At 41.5% G+C, this 19,796-nt stretch overlaps 1 protein-coding gene across 1 annotated transcript; it reads left to right on the top strand.

The window, feature by feature from the left end:
- The first annotated feature begins 1,246 nt into the window (after nt 1-1,246).
- Nucleotides 1,247-5,385, top strand: TLR8 (toll like receptor 8). The gene is made up of 2 exons (XM_069463671.1): nt 1,247-1,255; nt 2,266-5,385. Exon 2 carries the CDS (start codon nt 2,272-2,274, stop codon nt 5,383-5,385), a length of 3,114 nt encoding a protein of 1,037 aa, XP_069319772.1. The 5' UTR covers nt 1,247-1,255; nt 2,266-2,271.
- Nucleotides 5,386-19,796: the final 14,411 nt, after the last annotated feature.

Below are 19,796 nucleotides of genomic sequence, written 5' to 3'. Positions count from 1 at the left end.
AATTACATAGGCTTAGATCTGCTTAGGTGTCCAAGCAAATATAACATTGCCTGGGGCATTCCCCCCCCTCCAAAGTTCCTCGCATGCCTGAGCTTCCTTGTCCCCTTGGTGTGCCTGTGTCTTCCAGTGCAGATGTTGACCTTGGAGACCCATGGCTGCCTCTGCAGGAGCTGCATGTTTTCAAGCCATAAATTATCTTATAGCCCATATTTTCTAGACGTATTAGTTTTCTTTTGCTGCACAAAAAATAGCCCCAAATTACAGGCTTCAAACAACACCCACTTACTAGCTTAAATTTCTGCAGGTTAGAATCAAGGCAGGTGTGTCTGAGTCCTCTGCTTCAGGTCTTATAAAGCTAAAATACAGGTGTCAGCCAAGCTAGTCTCTGAGTAAAAATCCATTTCCAAGTTCATTCAGATTTTCTGGTGATTTCAGTTCCTTGCAGTTGTTGTAAGGACTGATACCCCCCGCGCCCCCCCATTTCCTTGCTAGCTGCCTGCATTCCTTGTCATGGGGCCCCTCCATCTTCAAGCCAGCAATAGTGCATCCAATTCTTCTCATGCTTCCTATGTATCTGACCTTTCCTTCTGCCACTAGCCAGAAAAAAACTTTCTGTTTTTAAAGACCCATATGATTACATTAGGCCAATCTAGGTAATCTTCCATGTGCCATATAATACAGTGTAATCACAGGAGTAATACAGGGAGACAAAATTCATGGGGCCCATCTTAAAACTGCCTACGACACCAGGTAAAGCAGGGCCTTCTTTTAGTACAAGTTAAACATTAAGCAGCAACATCTTGCTAGTGCTGTGTTTGAAAATAACTGCAAGCAATTGAAAATGCTTGGGAGTTCTGCTCTACTTTAATTTTCATCTCATGAGGAGCTGGCTTTTCCTTGGCTGTTACAAATGTGCAATAATTATTGGTCCTCAGAATAATCAACATCCACATAAAGATCTTTTATAACATAGTAAAGATGTGATATATAAAGATGGTAGTTCGCCAGCCCTAAATTTTAGAATTTCAAAAGAAGGAACTTACCTGGTTTAACTGGCAATAAAGACATGAGTTGGGCTTTAGTGAAAAATCTAGTTTAGTAGAGGTTGGTCTCTGTATCCTGTGAAATAAGATTCTGATAGTTCTCTTTATCACAACTTTTGATCAAACCAATCACATTAATGTGTTTATTGCATTGCCTGGTTACCAAAAGTAATACATTCAGCCCTCTATTTATTAAGAAACAGTCACAGAAAGTGAGGCACTCTACTAAAGTACCATGTTTTCCTTACGGAAGTTTTAAAATTAGCAAATGAATAGCTATAAATGCCAACATTTGCATGATAAGGGACATATGAGTAGTAGTCATTCCACAAACAATTTTTTGAATGCTGTCTACATTTCAGGCACTGTTCTGGCACAAGGATTTCAAAAGGAGATTGTGTAGCATGATAGTGGTTAAAAATATGATTTTGGAATCAGATTGGCTCAAGTCCCAGCACTACAATGTGCCATCCTTCCGAAAGTTACTTAAGTCTCTGAGTTTATTTTTTCATCTGCAAAAGATGGATAATAATAGAACCTACTGCACTGTGTTCCTGTGAGCATTAGTGTGGGTCAGGAAATGTTTATGAAGCACTTAGCACAAAATCTGACAGTTTCTTTGTTATTATTATCAGCTTTAGGTGCCCACTTTCCAGTCATGTAAGGAGATAAGAGAACATGATACATATTGCCACAGAGGTATAGAAAAATTGTGGGAAATACCAGTGAGAGATATGGTTGCATAGATAAGGTGGAAATGACTCTACCTTGAAGATCTTGGATGACACCATATTAGAAGTTGGATCTGAACTCCTTGGGGGCTGGCCAAAGTTTCATCAAGAGTTATACCCATAAGTTAATGCTATAACTATATAGCTTGCCATGCTATAGACTTAGTATGAACCACAGCCATGGTCCAGCTCAGACTCATTACGGTAGTGGGGCATCTTGATTAATGGCCTCTGCAAAAGTTTCCCAAGTCTTCTCATCATGATAATCGCAGGTAGCTTCATCTTCAACTTCTTTTGGCACCAGTAAGCTAAGCACAGTAAAAATGTGAAATCATTCTGAGCCTAATTTGATGCAACTTATTTGATTGTTAAGAGAACTCACATTTCAAAACCCATACAAGTATGGTACAGCACTGTTAATTTCATTATGAAACACCCGGCAAATAATACTGCCACTCTAATATTGTGCTTCCACTTTTGATTTTCCTTAGGAAAACATGTCCCTCCAGACTTCAGTTCTGACCTGCCTTTTCCTGATAATCTCCAGTTCCTGTGAGTTCTTCCCTGAAGCAAGTTATTCTAGAAGCTATCCTTGTGATGAGAAAAAGCAAAATGACTCTGTTATTGCAGATTGTAGCCATCGTCGACTGCAAGAAGTTCCCCAAACAGTGGACAAATACGTGACAGAACTGGACCTGTCTGATAATTTCATCAAATATGTAACGAATGAATCATTTCAAGGGCTACACAAACTCACTAAAATAAATCTAAACTACAACCCCAGTGTACAGTACCAGTATGAAAATCCTGATATGAATAAAAGTGGCATGACTATTACAGATGGGGCATTCCTCAACCTGAAAAACTTAAGGGTATTACTGCTTGAAGATAGTCAGTTACTCAGAATACCCTCTGCTTTGCCAGAGTCTTTGAGAGAACTTAGTCTAATTCAAAACAATATAAATGGGGTAACTAAAAATGATACTTCAGGACTTATGAACTTGGAAAGACTGTATTTGGGCTGGAACTGCTATTTTAACAAAGTTTGTAATAAAACATTTGACATAGAAAATGGAGCATTTGAAAACCTGACGAATTTGAAGGTGCTGTCACTGTCTTTCAATCCTCTTTTCCACGTGCCACCAAAACTGCCGAACTCCCTACTGGAACTTTATCTGAGCAATGCCAAGATCGAAAAGATCAGTCAAGAAGACTTCAAGGGATTGACAAATTTAATAGCACTAGATTTAAGCGGGAACTGTCCAAGGTGTTTCAATGCACCATTTCCATGCACGTCTTGTGACAAAGATGCTTCAATTCAGATACACCCTCTTGCTTTTCAAAACCTGACTAAACTTCAATACCTAAACCTCTCTAGCACTTCCCTCCAGGAGGTTCCTGCAACCTGGTTTGAAAATATGCCCTGTCTGAAGGTGCTGCACCTTGAATTCAACTATTTAGTGAAAGAAATAGCCTCTGGGGAATTTTTGACGAAGCTGCCCCACTTAGAAATACTTGATTTATCTTATAACTATGTAACGACAGAATATCCACAATATATTAATATTTCCAACAACTTTTCTAAACTTTTGTCTCTCCAGGCATTACATTTAAGAGGTTATGTGTTCCAGGAACTTAGGAAAGAAGATTTCCAGCCACTGATGGGGCTTCCAAACTTAACGACTATTAACTTGGGTGTTAACTTTATTAAGCAAATTGATTTTACTCTTTTCCAAAATTTCTCCAAACTCAAAATTATTTACTTGTCAGAAAACAGAATCTTACCCTTTGTAAGTGATATTAGGCAGAATTATGCAGACAAGTCCTCTTTCCAAAGTCATATCCTTAAACGACGCTCAATTCATACTGAGTTTGACCCACATTCGAATTTTTATCATAGGACCAGTCCTTTAATAAAGCCACAATGTACAGACTATGGCAAAGCCTTAGATTTAAGCTTGAACAATATTTTCTTTATTGGGAGAAAGCAATTTGAAGGTTTTCATGACATTGCCTGCTTAAATCTGTCTTCAAACGGCAATGCTCAGGTGTTAAATGGAACCGAATTTTCAGCCGTGCGTCAAATCAAATATTTGGATTTGACAAACAATGGACTAGACTTTGATAATGTTCATGCTCTCAGTGACTTGGCCAACTTAGAAGTTCTAGATCTCAGCTACAATTCACACTATTTCAAAATAGCAGGAGTAACACATCGTCTACAATTTATTGAAAATTTAACACAGCTAAAAGTTTTAAACTTGAGCCACAATGGCATTTATACTTTAACAGAAAAGTATAATCTGGAAAGCAAGTCCCTGGAAGAATTAGTTTTCAGTGGGAATCGCCTGGACATTTTGTGGAATGAAGATAACAGGTACATCTCCATTTTTAAAGGTCTCACCAATCTGACACGGCTTGATTTATCCTTTAATAGACTGACATCTATCCCAAATGATGTGTTCTGTAATTTCCCCCACGGTCTCACCGAACTACGTATACATGATAATAGGTTAAATTTCTTTAACTGGACATTACTCCAGCAGTTTCAACGGCTCAGCTTGCTTGACTTACATGGAAACAAGCTATTCTTTCTAACTGATAGCCTGTTTGCATTTCCATCCTCCCTCCGGACACTGCGGCTGAGTCGCAACAGGATTTCCAACCTGCCCTCTGGCTTCTTTTCCGAAATCCGCAGTGTGGTGCACCTCGACTTAAGTTTCAACTTGCTAAAGATGATCAACAAATCCACACTTCAGACGAAGAACACCAATTTATCTCTTTTGGAACTACATGGAAACACTTTTAACTGCACCTGTGACATTGGAGATTTCCGAAGGTGGATGGATGAAAATCTGAATATAACAATTCCTAAATTGACAGATGTCATTTGTGCCAGTCCCGGGGATCAGAGAGGGAAGAGCATCGTGAGTCTGGAGCTAACAACTTGTGTTTCAGATACCATCGCGGTGGTCTTATTTTTCTTCTCATTCTTTATCACCACCATGGTTATGTTGACCGCCCTGGCTCACCACTTGTTTTGCTGGGATGTTTGGTTTATCTATCATGTGTGTCTAGCTAAGGTAAAAGGCTATAGGTCTCTTTCCACATCCCAAACTTTCTATGATGCTTACATTTCTTATGACACCAAAGATGCCTCTGTTACCGACTGGGTGATAAATGAGCTGCGCTACCACCTTGAAGAGAGTCAAGAAAAAAATGTTCTCCTTTGTTTAGAGGAGAGGGATTGGGACCCGGGATTGGCCATCATTGATAACCTCATGCAGAGCATCAACCAGAGCAAGAAAACAATATTTGTTTTAACAAAAAAATATGCAAAAAGCTGGAACTTTAAAACAGCTTTCTACTTGGCCTTGCAGAGGCTAATGGATGAGAACATGGATGTGATTGTATTTATCCTACTGGAGCCAGTCTTGCAGCATTCTCAGTATTTGAGGCTGCGGCAGCGGATCTGTAAGAGCTCCATCCTCCAGTGGCCCGACAACCCCAAAGCAGAAGGCTTGTTTTGGCAAAGTTTGAAAAATGTAGTCTTAACTGAAAATGACTCACGATATAACAACTTGTATGTTGATTCCATTAAGCAATACTAACTGATGTTAAGTCATGATTTCACACCATAATAAAAATGCAAAGCAATGACCTTTCTGTCTTAGTTAGCTATTGCTATGTAACACATTACCCCAAAACTTAGTGGCTTAAGACAATACATATTTGCTAGCTCATAGTTTTCGTGGATCTGGGGTCCAGACACAGCATAACTGGGTCCTCTGCTTCAGGGTCTCTCAGAGTCTGCAATGTAGGTGTCAGCCAGGGCCACAGGCATCTCTAGGGTTGGGATCCACTTCCAAGCTCCCACCCAGGTGGTTGTTTTCAGGATTCAGTTCCTCCTGGGCTGTTGGCCAAAGGCTGTTCTCAGTTCCCTGCCATGTGGATCTCTCTCACAAGGTAGCTTCCTTCATCAGAGCCAGCAAGAGAAAGAGAGGCTGCCAGCAAGATGAGATGACAATTTTTGTAATCTAATCAGGGAAGTGATATCCCATCATTTGGCCATATTCTATTTGTTAGAAGTAAACCACAGGTCCTGCCAGCTCCATGGGAGTGACCACCTCAGTCCAGGGAAAGCAGGTGAAGACCAAGATGGTGGGCTGCTATCACCTCAGTTGGTCATTGACCGTTTTCCCTGGACTGCCATCAGGGACAGCCTGCTGTCTTCATCATAGATTGTGAATATCAGGAGGTGGGGATCATTGTAGGCCATCTTAGCAGCTGGCCTAATACACTTTCTTTTTAATATCTAAGAACTTTTGCCACTGTGACTAGTAGTTCTGATATTAAGCTGCTGTTTAGATTTACCATAAATCTGTGGCTACATGATTATATTATGCTGTGGTTGTATTAGTCTTTTTTATAATTACTTGTACAAATATTGGCTATAATATTTGACTTCTAAGGTTTAGATGCCATCGAAAGGCTGAGAAGGATAGTTTTTTAAGTGTCTTTTACTTCTTGATCATTTTTTAAAAGTATACAGCTAAATTAGAAGATTTTGGAGTATTTGTTAAATGCCATTGCTGTAAATCTTTAAATGAATGAATAAAAATGCTTCATTTCACATAATGAGTGTATGATAAATATATGGTAGAGAAATAGATCTATAATGCAAAAGACATTACCTTCTATGCTGGGTTTTTTGAGAATTTTTTTAAAAAAAAATCTTTGGTAGAAATTAAAGAGGAAGCAGTTTTTATGAAGCTTTAAAGTTAAGATAATCTTTAACAGAGAAATTAATTCTATCTTGATTTCCTACTCAGAAAACATAAAATCAGAATGCCTAGCTGTTGGTAGCCTTTATGCAATTCTCCCAAATGAACTAACTTTGGCACCCCTTACTACCTCTACCACCCTCATGGTTCATCTGCATCTGTCCATAGCATCCTCTACCCAGTATAGGTATGAATCTTGAGGCATCTTATGAAATTTACCTGAGAATAATTGGAAATTATCCAAGCATCAGAAAATAAAGTCCCTTCAGAATGAGAAGAAGAAAAACCTCCAATCACTACCCTTCCTGAAGTACAGCCTCTTAGTTAATCTTGCAGGATGAGTTATCTTTAAATATGTGTTTCTAAAGAACTGGCCAAAATGGTGTGTCATGGTGTTATTGAATATGGACAAAGTGGAAATCAGCACAAGTTTGCCAAGGACAATTTAGTTTTGTCACATTGAACCCTGTTTTGGGACCATGATGAGTTTTTAGGAAGATATTTATGCTTGTGCTTGTTGAAGCATAGTGACAAATATCTAAAAGCAAGATCATTCTATGAGAGGCCACCCTAAAAAGAATGGTAGGGGAGGTTAGAGCTCACCCCTGTCTTAGTCCATTTGGCCTGCTCTAACAAAGTACCATAGACTGGGTGGCTCACAAACAATCGAATTTTTTTCTCACAGTCTTGGAGGCTGGAAGTCTGAGACCAGGGTGCCAGCAAGGCTGGGTTCTGATGAGGGTTCTTACCATGTTGTAGACTGCTGACTTCTCCTTTTATCCTCACATGGTGGGAAGAGGAAGAGAGAACTCTCTGGGGTCTCTTTTATAAAGGTGCTAATCCCATTCATGAAGGCTCCACTCTCATGACCTAAACACTTCCCAAAGCCCCACCTCTGAATACCATCACATTGGGGGTTAGGCTTTCAATATATGAATTTAGGGGGGACACATTCAGTCCATAACATCTCTGCTGTTACCACATTAATTTGTTGCTGGTAGAAGTTCATTCCTATGTCCCCTGATTATTTTGATATTAATAAAATAAAAATGAAGATTTTTCAGTAGCATTAGTAATTAAGAATCTGTTAAACTCATGCACTTTGGTAGTGTTCTGTTGACAGAATCAAAAGTTAATGAAAGTCACACACAGGTTTACTTTTTCCTCAGCAAATATCTTCATACAGGGAAGACAGTGAAATCGGTGGCTAATAAAAATGCTTGTTTCTGAAACTTACTTATTCCTCAGTTAAGATACTGGTATGAGAAACTCAGACCTATGACTTTTCAATGAGAAAGTCAACATTGTTCTGTTTTCTATTATCGTTTAAAAATAATACTTGCTAAAAAATGCTAATACTTACATATGTTTTTAAAAATTCAAATTTTACAAAAGGTTGCACAAGGAAGCTTAAACTTCTCCCCAACACATCTTTGCTTCCTAGAGGCAATCACTATTAAAGATTCTTGTCTGTCCTTCCGTATTATAATATAAAGGCTCAGCTGCTATAACAAAGAGACCCAACAATGCAGAATTTCATTTCTCTAAACTTCCCACGATAGTCCCAATGAGAAGAGTTTAGGTTGGCAGGGCAGCTCTGCTCTACATGGCTGTTCGAGATCCCTTGTTGCATTCTCTTGTTGCTCTGTTGTCTCCTAGGGAATTGGCACCATTTGTGTGGTCCCTGCTGGGTCACCACCATGACTGGGTTCCAATTGGAGCAAGGGGACAAATAGGAAGGAAGATTACACAGACCAGTATTTCAAGGTCCAGACTCAACAGTGGCACACAGCTTCTGGTTACCTAATTGACCCCACCTAACTGCAAGATATGCTGGGAAATATGCCCAGGAGAAAGTCTATAACCATGGAAGAAAGAGAGAACAGATTTGGTAGACAGCTAGCAGTCTCTGCCACAACAACTTCTATAAGTTTTCAGTGCACATCTAAGCCTTTAATTGCTCTTTAACTATAAATGAGCAAACACTATAACACTGCTCTACATTTTGCTCTTTTCACTTAATATTTCTCTGAATGTATATTTTTCTTTTTTTTTTTTTTTTTTTTTTTTTTTTTGAGACAGAGTCTCACTCTGTTGCCCAGGCTAGAGTGAGTGCCGTGGCGTTAGCCTAGCTCACAGCAACCTCAAACTCCTGAGCTCAAGCGATCCTCCTGTCTCAGCCTCCCGAGTAGCTGGGACTACAGGCATGCGCCACCATGCCCGGCTAATTTTTTCTATATATATTTTTAGCTGTCCATATAATTTCTTTCTATTTTTTAGTAGAGGTGGGGTCTCGCTCTTGCTCAGGCTGGTCTCGAACTCCTGAGCTCAAACGATCCGCCCACCTCGGCCTCCCAGAGTGCTAGGATTACAGGCGTGAGCCACCGCGCCCGGCCTGTATATTTTTCTTTTTCATGGCTGCATAGCGTTTCATTATATAAATGTACTGTAAGGTATTTTCCCAGTCTTTTATTGCTGAACATTTAGATTGCTTCCGATCGTTTACCATTATAAATAATTCTGTAATACTATGTTTTTGTGTTCATATGCACACATATTTATAGAATAAAATAAGTTTAGTACAGTGATACTCAAAAAGTGGTCTACAGACCAATGCTGATCTGCAAATGGGAAGTTACTGGTTTGTGATGAGATAAATACAAAAATTGAGAGTTTTGTGTCAATTTGAGGTGGCCATGACATCCACGACCAATGATTCATGACAAGTTGGAAGTTTTTTAAGTCTGGTCTTTTGCCACAGATGGTTTGAGAAGTCCTGGTCTAGAAGTGGAATTACGGGTCAAAGGCTTGTGTGTTTTAAAAGTTTATAGATACTACCAAATTGTCCTGGGAAGTGGTGGCTCAAATGTTCACTTCCACCAAAGGTGTTGGCATAAAGATTTGAAGGATTCTTTTCTTTTTATTATTTTCAGCTGACACCTTGACTTCAAGGATTTGAAGGATTAGAGTCAAGAAAAAGGTCCATGGCTGCGCTTTACCAAGATAGACTATACTATTAATCCATTCCAAGGTTCCATCTTGAGGTTCCTTTTTGAGAAATTAGTAGAAGTGAACAATTTGGCACAGATTTGGCCTGCCAATCCAAATATGCCATAACAATAAGTGAGAAGTCAGTCTAGAGCCCTCCTGGCAGTGTGGAGGTCTCCTAGGAAGGATTAGAAAGAGTTAGGAAGGCCTAGTTAGCATATACATTGCTTTTATAGTACAAACTACCTAATACAAAATTTCATAAGCTGTTATTGACTAGTAGAGGTCCATGGAATGAAGAATGAGAGACTCCATGGGAAGGCATTGGTTGAGAATCCCTGAGATAAGTCTTACTCAGTTTGATGAGATTAATTAATTGAGTAATGACAGGGACAGGGTATTACTCAGTGGCAGAAAGGGACAAGCCCAAGATAAGAAAGACCTGACATGTGGCCTGGGACACATACACATTTCATTGCTTCTTCCTGTATTTGCTTTTTACCACTATGATGTCTGCCATGGAAGAAGAATGGATGCAGGACCTGGTTCCATAAAGCAAGAGAAATAGGCCTCCCAGATGTTGTTAGAAATCTGTCTATCATCTTTTCAGGGAAATGCTAGGGTTTCTTTGTACTGAAATCTACCTCAGTTTTAGAACCACCAGCTGAATCAAGTGCTTCCCACTGTCCTCAGCAAAGGACACATAAGTTAGAGGAAAGATAGAGCCTTTCCATGAAGGAAGAATCTGTCAGGGTTGAGTTTTATCAGCTACCTGGGGGGTCATACCTCTATAAATTCTCCTCCACACACTCTGAATTTTTTCCTGTCAAGTGGAGACTCTCTTTTAAAGGAACTCTCATTCTTTTGATGCAGCTCATTCCTACTCAGATATTCTGCACTGTTCATGCAAAAAATCAAGTGAGCACCTATTATGTGCACCAGTTGGTGCTGTGTCAAATGACTGCACTCATGGGGAGTCATTGGGCCAGTGGTGACCAGTCTTCCTTTCCCTTTCCATTGTTCTCAAAAGCAGGCCTCAAGGGGAGCATGTTTCCATGGGGTGAAAGAGGGAAGAGAGGATGTGGAAGGGAAGATCTGTGTTACAGCAGCCAACCTCTATCTGTGTGTGTGACGAACTCTCCAGAAGGCCTGCCAGGCCTCCACACTCCAGTTAGGCCTGCCATAGTTCTTGAAACCAGCCACACATTCTTCATGCTATGTGCAAAAGGAGCTAAGATTTAAATCATTAACACTTTAGCTATAATTGTATCCTCAGACTCCCTTCTGTTGAGAAAAAATAGGTCTCACACATTGCAAACCTCTTTTATCTTTCTCGAGGCTCTATCCTCCCCCGTCACAAACTTTGGTAAGAAGATAAAATGGTCAGGACTGGGATATCTCATCTATCTTCCTCCTAAATTCAAAATTTATACTTAATGGAAAAATGTTTTTTGAACAACTAATATGCGTTGAGTCCTAAGATGGGTTCAAAAATGGCCAGGATCCATCAACTCATGAGTAGATAAATAGAATGTGATATATTTGTGCAGTGGAATATTATTCAGCCATAAAAAGGAATGAAGTACTGATACATGCTACAGTATGGATGAACCTCAAAAACATTACGCTAAGCGAAAGAAGCCAGACATAAAATGCTGCACATTGCATTTATATGCAGAATAGGCAGATCCATAGAGACACAGAGTAGATGATAAGTGGTTTCCAGGGTCGGAGAGGATGGGGATGGGGCATGACTGCTAATGTGTATGAGGTTTCTTGTTGGAGTGATACAAATGTTCTAAAATGGATGGTAGTGATGATTGCACAATTCTGTGAACACCCTGACAGCCATGTTTCTCTTCTTTATCCTTTTTGTGGCTGGTTTTTCTAGCGTTACCCCACCATGTCTGAAGCTCCTGGCATTCCTACCCTATACTTTTGAAGTCTTCTCTATCAGCTTCCCTGGCCCTCTGATTTTTTCTTGGAGGTGGTCAAGGTTTGCCAGATCCTTGTTTGGCATTTACCTCTGATTGTTGGCTTCTATAAAGAATCCCAAACCACAGGAATTGGAATGCTCAGTTCTGGTCAAAGCAGAGGAACTGGGTGATTCTGGACAAATCACTCCACCTCTTCAAGAGTGATTCCTTATCTGTAGAACAGACTAAATTATCTCCAAGTTCCTTTCAAATGTGACAACTACATTAGTTTCCTAGGACTGCCACAAACTGAATGACTTAAAACAACAGAAGTTTATTGTCTCATAGGAGGCTAGAAGTCTGAAATCAAGATATCTGAAGGCCCCTGCTCCCTCTGAAACTCCCAGGGGAGGATTCTTCTGGTCTCTTCTAGTTTCTGGTGTTTGCCAGCAATCCACAGCATCCCTTAGCTTGAAGATGCATCACTCCAATCCCTGTCTCTGCTATCACATGGCTGTCTTCCCTCTTTGTCTCTCTCCTCTTCTTATAAAGACACCAGTCATATTGGATTAAGGGGGCACCCTACTCCACTATGTCCTCATCTTGACAAACTACATCTGCAACCACCCTATTTCCAAATGAGGTCACATTTTGAGGTACCGGTGGTTAAGACTTCAACAGGTAATTTTGGGGTGACACGGTTCAACCCATACCAACTACTGCGGCCTTTCTTCTTTAGAAATTACTCAGAACTCCATGAAAGTTGAAAATGCCCCTGTGAATGGGAGAGTCATGTATGATTGTTGGAAGAATAAAGGCAATTTTCCTGTCAGCTATTAATAAAAGCTATTATAGTGATATGGCCAGGTTTCTACTGTCATTATCCTTGAACTTAAAGCCATAACAGTACCCATTATTTCTGATGAGTACAAGGCAAGGTCACACAATTGTGTTCCCTTAATTTCTGCCCTTCAGCACTTTCATGGAAAGGGGGAATAGGTAAAGCCCCAGGCCTCACTGAGCAATCAGGTTGTAGTCTTGGGGGAACAAGGCAAGGGATGGCTGTGTTTTGAACCTAAAGGGACTTCCTGTGCCAATGATTCAAAATGAAAAGTGGTCTCTATAAATGTCCTTCCAGAGTGCAAAGGGCAGAGACTAGAATTTAAAATTCATCAGATGTTAGTCAGAAAAACCAAACAACCCCAAAACTCATTTATGATAGTAGAATATTGCCATTGGGAAGCTGTTTATTATTTGAGTCTTTTTAATTTCTTTCTTTCTTTCTTTCTTTCTTTTTCTTTCTTTTCTTTCTTCTTTCTTTCTTTCTTTCGTGAGAAACACATTTCTAGGAGTAGAGAGAAAAGACTCCTCTGTCTTACCTTCTCAGTCTTCTCCTTTGAGATTATACCTGGACTATTTTAGGGCTAGCTCCTTGGTTATCTCAGTGATGAGATAGCTCAGAGATGATTAAGAGTCACATTTAGGCCTGTGAGAAAAGCCCCAAATGTAGTCGCTCAAGCCAGAAATCTGAGGCTCATTGTTGACTCTCCTTCAATCCCACACCCACTACTGCTCACCCAGCACTGTCCTTTGACCTCCCAAATGCCTCTCCTTTCCACCCCCCAGCTCCATCCCCACCATCAGCGCCCCTTGGCCAAGTGACCCGCATCTCTCACTGGCTCTTGGGTATCCACTCTGGCTCCTCCAATTCAATTCCAGCAGCTAGAGTGATTCTTGTCAAAAGTGTGGCTTCTTCTGAATTAAGTTGAAAATCTCAATTCCTGAACAAGACCCACAGGCCCTCTGTGACCTCCAGTTTGCGTGCCCCTCCAGCCTTACCTCTAAGCACCCCCACTGCTAGTCTGCAGTTCCTGCTGAGAACACACCAAACTCTCACCTAAGCACCTACACACGTGCCACTGCCTCTTCTTCCAGACCTCGCTTAGCTAACTCCTGCTCTTCCTACAAGGAGAGGTTAAATGTCACCGAAAGCAGTTTTTTCTAACCTCTAAATCTATCACTCACGTGTCCCCTTTTACTATCTTCTTAGCATTTATCACAAATTTTGTTGGGTAAACGATAGAAAAATACATAGAGAGTGGCTTCAATACATGTCTTCCGGCCGGGCGCGGTGGCTCACGCCTGTAATCCTAGCACTCTGGGAGGCCGAGGTGGGCGGATCGTTTGAGCTCAGGAGTTCGAGACCAGCCTGAGCAAGAGCGAGACCCCATCTCTACTAAAAATAGAAAGAAATTATATGGACAGCTAAAATAATATATATATATAGAAAAAATTAGCCGGGCATGGTGGTGCATGCCTGTAGTCCCAGCTACTCGGGAGGCTGAGACAGGAGGATCGCTTGAGCTCAGGAGTTTGAGGTTGCTGTGAGCTAGGCTAACGCCATGGCACTCACTCTAGCCTGGGCAACAGAGTGAGACTCTGTCTCAAAAAAAAAAAAAAAAAAAAAAAAATACATGTCTTCCATTAGACTGTAGGGGAAGCTGCCTTTTAGCCCATCACTCTGTCCCCAGTATTCGTTACCATGCCTGATATACAGTAAAGACTCTCAATAAATACTTTTCAAATGAATGAATGAAGGAATGAATGGACATTCAAGTAGGCATCTCCAGCTGCACCCTAGGACAGATGTGATATGGGCAGGAGGTCACACTGTCAAATGTCACACTGCAGGACCTATGCATAAGGACAGGGCTTCTTCACTCTCCATTTGCCCCATCCCCACTCCCAGGGGCAAGCATGCTGGTTGTCTCTTGGGTTCTACAGAACACTAACAATCTCGGGGGCCATGATGCTGATTCCATGAGGCTCAGAGCCTGGGTAAGAATTATTTGCATTCTTATGGAACACTGAGCTGTGGTTTAGAGAAAGCACGGCGTAGACCAAGAAGAACAAGGGAAGATGTCATGAAATAAGTGAATAAGTTCACTGCAACTGTGTAGAGATCATGATGGACCATAAACAAATATGGCATAACAGCGAGTCTGAATTCGGGGTCACGGAAGGCTGGCGTGGCTCTGTCAGCATGTGCTAGTTTGCCAGGTTCTATGGCACCGTTCAGAGCAGAATTTTCCCAAGTTAATTCCATACCATGTCAATAAGTACTCCATGAAAAACGCTCCCGAGGTCAAACAGGTTTGGGAACTTTATGGCCACTATAGTATTTCTAATATTCCCTGTAATCTCCAACATGAAACTATATTACACTGTGCTCCAAATTTATTTGGCCATGGATTCCTTTTTCCCCCTTTTTTTTTTTTTTTGTTTGTTTGCAAAGTGTCTGTGGGAACTAATGTTCTCTCTCTCTTTTTCTTTGGAAATGCTGATTTGAAGGCCCGGGAGAGATTTACCCAGCTTGGTGAGCCCCTGGAAATGTTCCCAGGTATATGGTCGCTATTCTGACATGGATTGTTGTGTTTTAAAAGCAGAAAAAAAAACCATAATCCAGGCCACGTCCCTTGAAGCCTTCATATCCAGCTGACTGGCTCCTTGAACTGGTCCTACCAGGTCTCCAGAAGGGACGTTATTGCTTCTGAAGAGAGATGTGACAACAAAGCAGATTACCATTCAGAAGCAGTGAATAATGGAACTGTAAAAATGATAGATTCTTCTTTGGTATAGGGTGAAGAGGTTAATACTCATTTCTACAGCATCATTAGCCATATAAAGGATAATTGTAGCACTTGACATAAACTGAAAACAGACATAATAGTTCCATTGACTGGGCTAACCTTTGCTGTGGCTGAATGAGCTCTCTTGTGACTTATTAGTGAGTATTGTACTTTCAAAGATGTTAAATCCAGTGGGAATGACTAAAGCAATTAGTCTCTAACCTTGAAAGAATTTCCACCTTTCGAATCAGCAAACCAGATCTTACCAAGGCTGGATACCCTAGAGATCATATTGTTTACACTGGAAACCAATATGAAATGTGTACACGCATGTATAATGTACATATATAGATACATGTGGAGAAGTATCTCTATATAGATAGAGCCATTATTGACTGCCTAGCAGATATAAAGAAGTTAAAGGAATAAAATTTAAAATAAGAAAATGATAAGGAAAATGGCAGCATGATACAGTAGTTTCTTTATTTCTGTTTAAATGTTTTTTCCTAACATCCAATTTATAACCATGGAGTCACTGAGAAGCATCAACTCATCAAAAAAAACAAAAAACAAAAAAAGCAGAGAAAAGACAAAATCTGGGTGATCCCCTCAGAGGCATTTCTTCTCCCAGCTCAGCACATAGGCTGAAAAGCAGCTGATGGTGAGCAGGTCTATGAGCTGTGGTTTGATGTCAGGTGGGGGAAAGGGAAGAAGTGAGTACGCTCACGGGGCAGAGAAGGAACAAGGCTGTGTGAGTGGGGAAAACTGCAGGCAGGGGGCAGTTCAGGGAGGGGACAGAAAGTAAACTCTACCTCATAGGCTGTCAGAACCCACAAATTACCTATTCTCTCTCTAGGACTTATCATTTGACATATAAACAGATTAAGAGGTAAGAAGTACATAACAAAGATGATTGAGTGGAATTTTCTGAAGAAAGTTTAAAATTTGTCATATTGATCCTTCTTTAATGAAGCATGTTTAATTCTTTGTCATAATAAAGTATTCATTAAAAGGCAAATTTAAATCTTATGTATACATTTTTGTTGAAGTGTTGGATATTTGCATTTATACTGAGCCAAAAATCTTTCTTGCTGTATATTCCTATATATTTCTCCCTGTATATTCCACTCACTGGGCACTTTGCTGGATATGGAGGACTCAAAGAGGAAAATACAAGTTTCCTGAGCTCCAGGAGTACAAATCCAGTGGAGATGACCCTCGACAAGCTATGACGGAGAGTAGTACTTGGCTAGACTGGTGAGAATGGGAAGGAAGGAACGAATTGGGAATACATTATGGGGCAAAAATCCACACACCTTGGAGACCCAACGAATTTATGGAGCAAAGCGCAGGAAGGGTTCTAGGTAACACTAAGGGCTTTAGCCTGAAAGAGTTGGGAGAACAATGAGGAATTCATTATAGAACCATACAAACCCAGGGAGACCTGGCCTTGAGTTTTGACATGTTGACTTTGAGGCGGTGGTGAAATACTTTAGAACAGGGCTTCTCAACCTTGGCACTCTTGATGTTTTAGACTAGGTTATTCTCTGTTGGGGACTAGAAAGCTGTCCTGTACATTGGGCTGTTTGGCAGTGTCCCTGGCTTCTACCCACCCCATGCCAGTAGCACCTCCAGCAGTGTATATGCTGGACATATAAAGAAAAAAACTCACTAAATTCTCAGAGACCACGTCTCTGTCCGGTGGCTACAAGTTATAAAAGGTTGCCCACTTTTGTCCTTAAACTTGGGAAGAACACAAGAGGGCTTATGTATATCTGTTCCCCAAAAGTGGCTAATTTGCGGGAGAAAGTGAGATGCTCACTGGTGTTTACATGCCTCTGCCTTACCTATACTTCTCGACGTGCAATTACTTCCATCCAAGCTCTGCCTCGGTGGCTGCCAGTTTCACACCAGACCAGTGGAGTCCTCTCTAGTCCCAGGTATGCTAAACCCAGACAGGCTAACAGCTGGAGAAGCAGCGTGAAGGCCTTAGTAGAGTCTTCATCTGTAGTGAAAACTAGGAAGAGAGGAAGCCAGCTCAGGCCTGAGAGGCAGGAATCCAAGCAACAGCCTAAAGTCTACCATCAAGCCTGGGTTTTCTCATGGGCAATATGGGCTTATAAAAATAAAAATAATATATAGACATAGTAGCCATTTAGTGAGCACCAACTCTCCATATTATATCGAATCCTTACCCCAAATCCCCACAGTGAGTATGACTGTTAGCATTTACAGGTGAGAAAGCAGGTCCTGAGAGGCTGAGGGTCTTCCCGCAGCTCACACAGCTTTGTGGCAGAATGAGGATTGGTACCCAATTCACATTTGCCTACAAACCTAAACTTTATCCACTTCCATCTCTGTCTCATGTCCTGTTGTTGTAAAGGTCAAATCAGACAACAGGGTGTAAATCACCATACACAGGTAAGCAGTAAGTAGTATAAACGCCCTCCCAGCATCCCTTAATTATAGAAATGCGGCTTGGTTTTAGAGGTGTCTATCTCACATCATCTTTTCTTGGAAGCAGTGGTTCTCAAACTCTGTGTGCATCATCTGAAGGGCTTGTCAAAACACAGCCTGGGGCATGCCGGACAAGTCTGCGTCTCTAACAAGTTTATCCCAGGGGGTGCCGATACTGCCGGTTGGGGAACACACTTTGAGAATCACTGGTCTAAGCATCCCTAAGCCCTGCTCAAAATCAACGATTCCCACCTCCGTATTTGACAGCGCTTTGCTCCTGTATCATGGCACTTCTTTGTTCTATCTTAGTCATAGTTCGCACATAGCTCGATCTCCCTCCCCTGTAAATTCCACAGGGGACTGAAGACTGGGCTTTCCTGGAAAGCAGGGACCACAGTTCACTCACGCCTGCATCCCCACAGCACCAAGAGCAGTGCGGATTAATTAGCAGTGGTTTAATACATGTTTGTGGAGTAAGATTCTGGAAAGTGACCTGATAAACACGTGTATTATACAAAGGATGCACATATTAACCTTTCCAGAGGTCTACATGCTTTGTTTACTGATGGCAACATCTCAAAACCAAATTAATGTGTTTCTAATGATGCCCCATTGAGCAAGGGACGCACCAGGCCCGTTGAGGGGCTTTAGTTTGGGCAAAGACATGCTGAACGGCTCTTAAACCGCAACAGGTTGGCTTTTTCTGGTCTTCCTGCTCCTCTGACTTATCAGGACGAGTTTGCATACCTTCTCGGCCTCCAATGACCAGAAATTTCAACTTAGGCACGCATCTGAACACACAATCATCATTTTCTGACCACAGAATTATATAAGATTACAAAAGGAAGGCTCATTTAAGATTCACACGAACACGGTCCAACGATAAGGTAAACTACTAGACGACACGAGTGCAGTTCCCTACTCTCATCGCCCCCGTCTGACATATTTAAGGTGGAGTCCTTCCGGCCTCCATCTTCTCCAGTGAGACGCGGACGCAGCGCGGGAGTGGCCCGCCGGGATGTGCCACCAGGGGGCGCGGCCTCTTTCTCACGCGTCGACGCCCATCACGACCAATAGGTGGCAGCAACGGTCTGCCCGCAGGTTCAGGCTTAGGTTTTAGACTCGAGGCGCTCAGGGTGTGGAATCTGCATTGTTTTCCCTGAAACCGGGCTTCTCACCTGCCTGTGGACTCAGATCCTCTCCTGGCCAATCCTACAACAGCCACAGAGCAAATGTGTTGAAGCTAAGAGAGCAGGAAAGAGGCTGGATCTACGTAAATCAGAGGAGGGGTGAACCTAACCCGACACAGTTAATCCAGCAATTCTAGGTTTAATCAATGGACACCTTAACCTGTAAACTCAAGTGGCAGTTGGCAGTTTCTTATTGGCTCCTGATGACGTCGCCCCCGATGAGTCTGGGAGAACTGGTTTTCTAGGTGTGGGGATCCTTTATTCTCTGAAACACCCACCAGGAAACACCCTGAGGCCTTTCACCTTCTGTGGAGCCAGGGCCTCCCTTTGTAACTGGATAGCGCTTTCTCCAAACTGACTCTTTATAAACAACAGAAAACCCAAGAAATAGAAATGCAATGTGGAATAAGAAAAATAAACTATGCAAGCTCCGCAGCTGGGGTTTTGCAAGATCCCCAGGTGATACCAGTGTGCTGCCAAGGCTGAGAGCCATTGTTAGATGGGCGGTCTTTGCTACTGGGTTAATTAAATCCTCACACCCACTGTTTTAGATTCCTTGTGCCTTGGGCACATTTAAAATAAAATCCAAAACTTAAGAAAATGTTAGCACACAGAGAAATAGGAACCTGATGAAAATTGAGCATGAAGCAAAGTGAGGTTTTCATTTTTCTCTCTGATTGCCACCATTAACTCTGCTCCCAAAGGTCAATAGTGCTAGCCTGCTACTTGATCCATCTGTGAATGAAGCACTTGTGTCTTCAGTCACTTCCGGGTTGTTTAAGAGGAACCCATGTGGCACTTTGACTTTTGTGTGACCTGGCGATTTGTTTACATCAAATCCCTTTAAACCTCTGGAGTTGACAGTGGTGAATTCACTGGTTTCAAATGCTGTCTGAGCTCTGGAGTGGAAGGCTTCAAACACAATTTAGGTCAAGCTGGCAGTGACCCAGGCAAGCCCCTACAAAATCGAATTTCCACACAGCCAAAAAATGGCCATCCACCATCTTAGGCATGGTGGTTACAGTTTTGAACATGCTGTTAAGTTCCATAATTCTCTT

Source organism: Eulemur rufifrons, chromosome 30 (genome assembly GCF_041146395.1).
Source record: "Eulemur rufifrons isolate Redbay chromosome 30, OSU_ERuf_1, whole genome shotgun sequence".
Lineage (NCBI taxonomy): Eukaryota > Metazoa > Chordata > Mammalia > Primates > Lemuridae > Eulemur > Eulemur rufifrons.
This window is presented reverse-complemented; position numbering and strand designations above follow the sequence as displayed.

Coding starts and splice junctions, on each gene's coding strand:
- TLR8 (XM_069463671.1), top strand. CDS start 2,272: ATGTCCCTCCAGACTTCAGTTCTGACCTGCCTTTTCCTGATAATCTCC.